General features: G+C 39.3%; 1 protein-coding gene across 3 annotated transcripts in view; it reads left to right on the forward strand.

Annotated features, from left to right (window-relative positions):
- Positions 1-2817, forward strand: part of LOC107103199 (ATP-sensitive inward rectifier potassium channel 10-like) — a 29326-nt gene that overhangs the window by 21721 nt on the left and 4788 nt on the right. For all 3 annotated transcript variants that reach the window (XM_015402763.1, XM_015402764.1, XM_015402762.1), the window contains one exon: positions 555-732. In XM_015402763.1, coding sequence (XP_015258249.1) covers positions 555-732 — 178 coding nt within the window. The remainder of the gene's footprint in view (positions 1-554; positions 733-2817) is intronic.

Raw genomic sequence — 2817 nt, forward strand, 5'->3', positions numbered from 1 at the left:
ATATATATATATATATATTTATATATATTTTTTTTTTTTACAATTTTGATTTTATTACTGCTCTAAGTCATATTTACAGTCTCTATATTCCACAACAATTGAATCAAATCAGTTGACAATTATTTCTATAAATGATTAATCACAATTAATCTGATTATTTATTCCAGCCCGAGAGTAAATCCAATACAATTTTTGGTACTATGACTCTATCAAAACATTATCATTCAGTTAGAATGGTAGGTGATCTACGCCAAGTGTTATATTAATTTTGGATGTAACTGGTGATTAGTGCTAGCAGGGGCAGCTTATTTTAGATATAGAGCCTCATTGAGATAAGCTCATTGTGATGAATAAAAAAACAGATGTTTGTGTCTGACTTGGATTGGATTCCCTGGGTTGGACTAAAAGGATTGTGCAAGACAAACTTTGTAGTGAGAAACTTTATGTAAAGAAAACATATCCTCTCACAACCTGCTGAAAATTAAGGTAGAGGTGCAGAAAGCTCCCGTATTTATGTGAAAATTTGACTCTAAAGAATGACTTTACTTCCCCAGGTGACAGGGAAGTTGCTTCAAACCTCTCTGACCAAGGAGGGTGAAACGGTGCGGCTGGATCAGCGTAATGTGCCTTTCCAGGTGGACACATCCAGCGACAGCCCCTTCCTCATCATACCTCTAACGTTCTACCACATTATCGATGAAAACAGCCCCCTCAGAGCCTGGGCCATAAAGGGTACGTCACAGCTCTAATGATGTTGTGTCGGTAGGTCTGACTGACTAATACCAAGTGTGTTGAACTGCAAGATACAATTATGAAGCATGATAAACCGGACTAAATGTGAGATTACATGTGTAATTTAGTCTGGCCCCTATAAATGAGACATCAGAAAATTGATGATGAGAACATTTCAAACCATATCTGTGCCTATTGGCCAACGCTCTGAAGAATGAGCGCAACTGACTTTGACTTGGAAGGGCGACAGAAACCTGGTGGGGGAGTGTAAACAAACAGCCTGTCGGTAAAAAGGCTCTACCCTCATAGAGCTCATGTTTCAATGAAAGCCCAAAGTCTAATTCTTCCAAAACTGATTCCAAACCTGAGTCAAAAATTGTCATCCGAGCCAGCGGTACTTCACACACGACTATGCTGAGGGAGGGTCGCTGCAGACGGGCTACAGTTATCCCTGGCTGCAGTTAGCCTCGGAGCTCCGCTGGTTGCCGTGGTCCTCTCAACTTCGGAAATTGTTTTTTTTTAATTACACATTAAATCGGTAGATGGACCATATAATGACGCTTTAAAATATAATATTCTCGCCACAAATGATCTTAAAACATACTTTTATTGAACAACAGCAACAGAAAAGAGAACTTTTAACTTTCAATGGAGTGCCCCATTAAAAGCTGCTGCAATGGCTACTGTTCAATAGTTGTTACCATCTTCCTTGTTGTGCTTTCTCCAGCATCTCACAGCTTTGTTGTCACGCCCTCAAAACCCCGCACGATTTGCATCCAGATTGGCCTGCCAGTTCTAGGACCTGGGGCAATGATCGATGCTAGTCCAAACTCACAGGCAAAAATAATTTTGGCCGCTGGCAGGTGGGGCTAGTTTACTAGGTTAAGAATCATGTGGAATTCTGTGCATTATCCTAGGTACAGGAGTTGGGGGAGTGGTGGCCTACTGGTCAGGGCATTGTGCTACGAATCCAGAGGTTCTAAGTTCCCTGAGCAAAAGACTATTAACCCTACACTGCTCCCTGGGTGTCGCACAATGGCAGCCCACTGCTCCCCAAGGGTTAAATGCAGACAGTTAATTTAGTTGCTCTGTACTTCTGACTGTGTAATTACAATAAAAAGAAAAGAAGCCTTGTTTTTATGAGAAAAAAAGGTTTCATTACTGGTTTTTAAATGTCTTTGATGTGTTGCCAATGATTAGTTGGTTGGAGTTGACATTACCAACTTTAAATCACTCTTTTATGTTAATTAACAAAATGTGTAGGTACAATGAGCATGTATGCGTATGTAGGTGTGTTGGTATTTATAGTCACGTGCTGCGTTCTTGGCTGTGTATAGCTGTCCGCAGTTGGATTAAATTGGCACGAGAGGAGAAGGGTCCTTCTGGCTGGAATGTGTGTGAGAGAGTCTGCTCTGGACAACCCTCATTATAGTACAATACTGTACAGTCTGGGGTGCTGACACGAAGCCTGCACAGATCCACTTACAGCACCTAAAGCTCCTATCTATGTACCATCGTGAGTACTCACATACAAAGAATATTTGTAACTTTTATGCTTTCAAAGCCAACTTAAATTCTTACTTATTTGTGATAAATTATTTGCACCTCACCCCAAACATTTGACTAGTCACTTTATAACTAGAATCAATAATACTTTATATTTCTGTGTCCTTCTGGTCTCATCTGTATTCTTTTAAGACATAAACACTATGATAATCTAATATCAGGTTTCACAAGAAACCCACAACAAAGTAAGACATTTCTGAAAAAGTGAAAAAGGCTAGAGGTGATTTAACTGGACTGCGAAAACATGTATGCCCTTTAAACTAACTAATATCTTATGTTGAAATGACAAGGCACATTTCAGGGGTTTTAAATGACAGACGCACATCAAAAAAGTCACAAAGTAAGAACAAATAATACAACAAGAAAACCACCAAGGTTATTATAGATAAAAATGACAGAAGCTAATGCATTTACTGGCTATGATAGCAAAATACTGTACTTTGAGGAAGTTTGGGGTCACATTGAAGTGTCCTTATTTTTGAAGGAAAAGCACTGTACTTTTCAATGACGATAACTTTA

This window comes from Cyprinodon variegatus, unplaced genomic scaffold, assembly GCF_000732505.1.
Source record: "Cyprinodon variegatus isolate N-32 unplaced genomic scaffold, C_variegatus-1.0 Scaffold1392, whole genome shotgun sequence".
NCBI classification, from domain to species: Eukaryota; Metazoa; Chordata; class Actinopteri; order Cyprinodontiformes; family Cyprinodontidae; genus Cyprinodon; species Cyprinodon variegatus.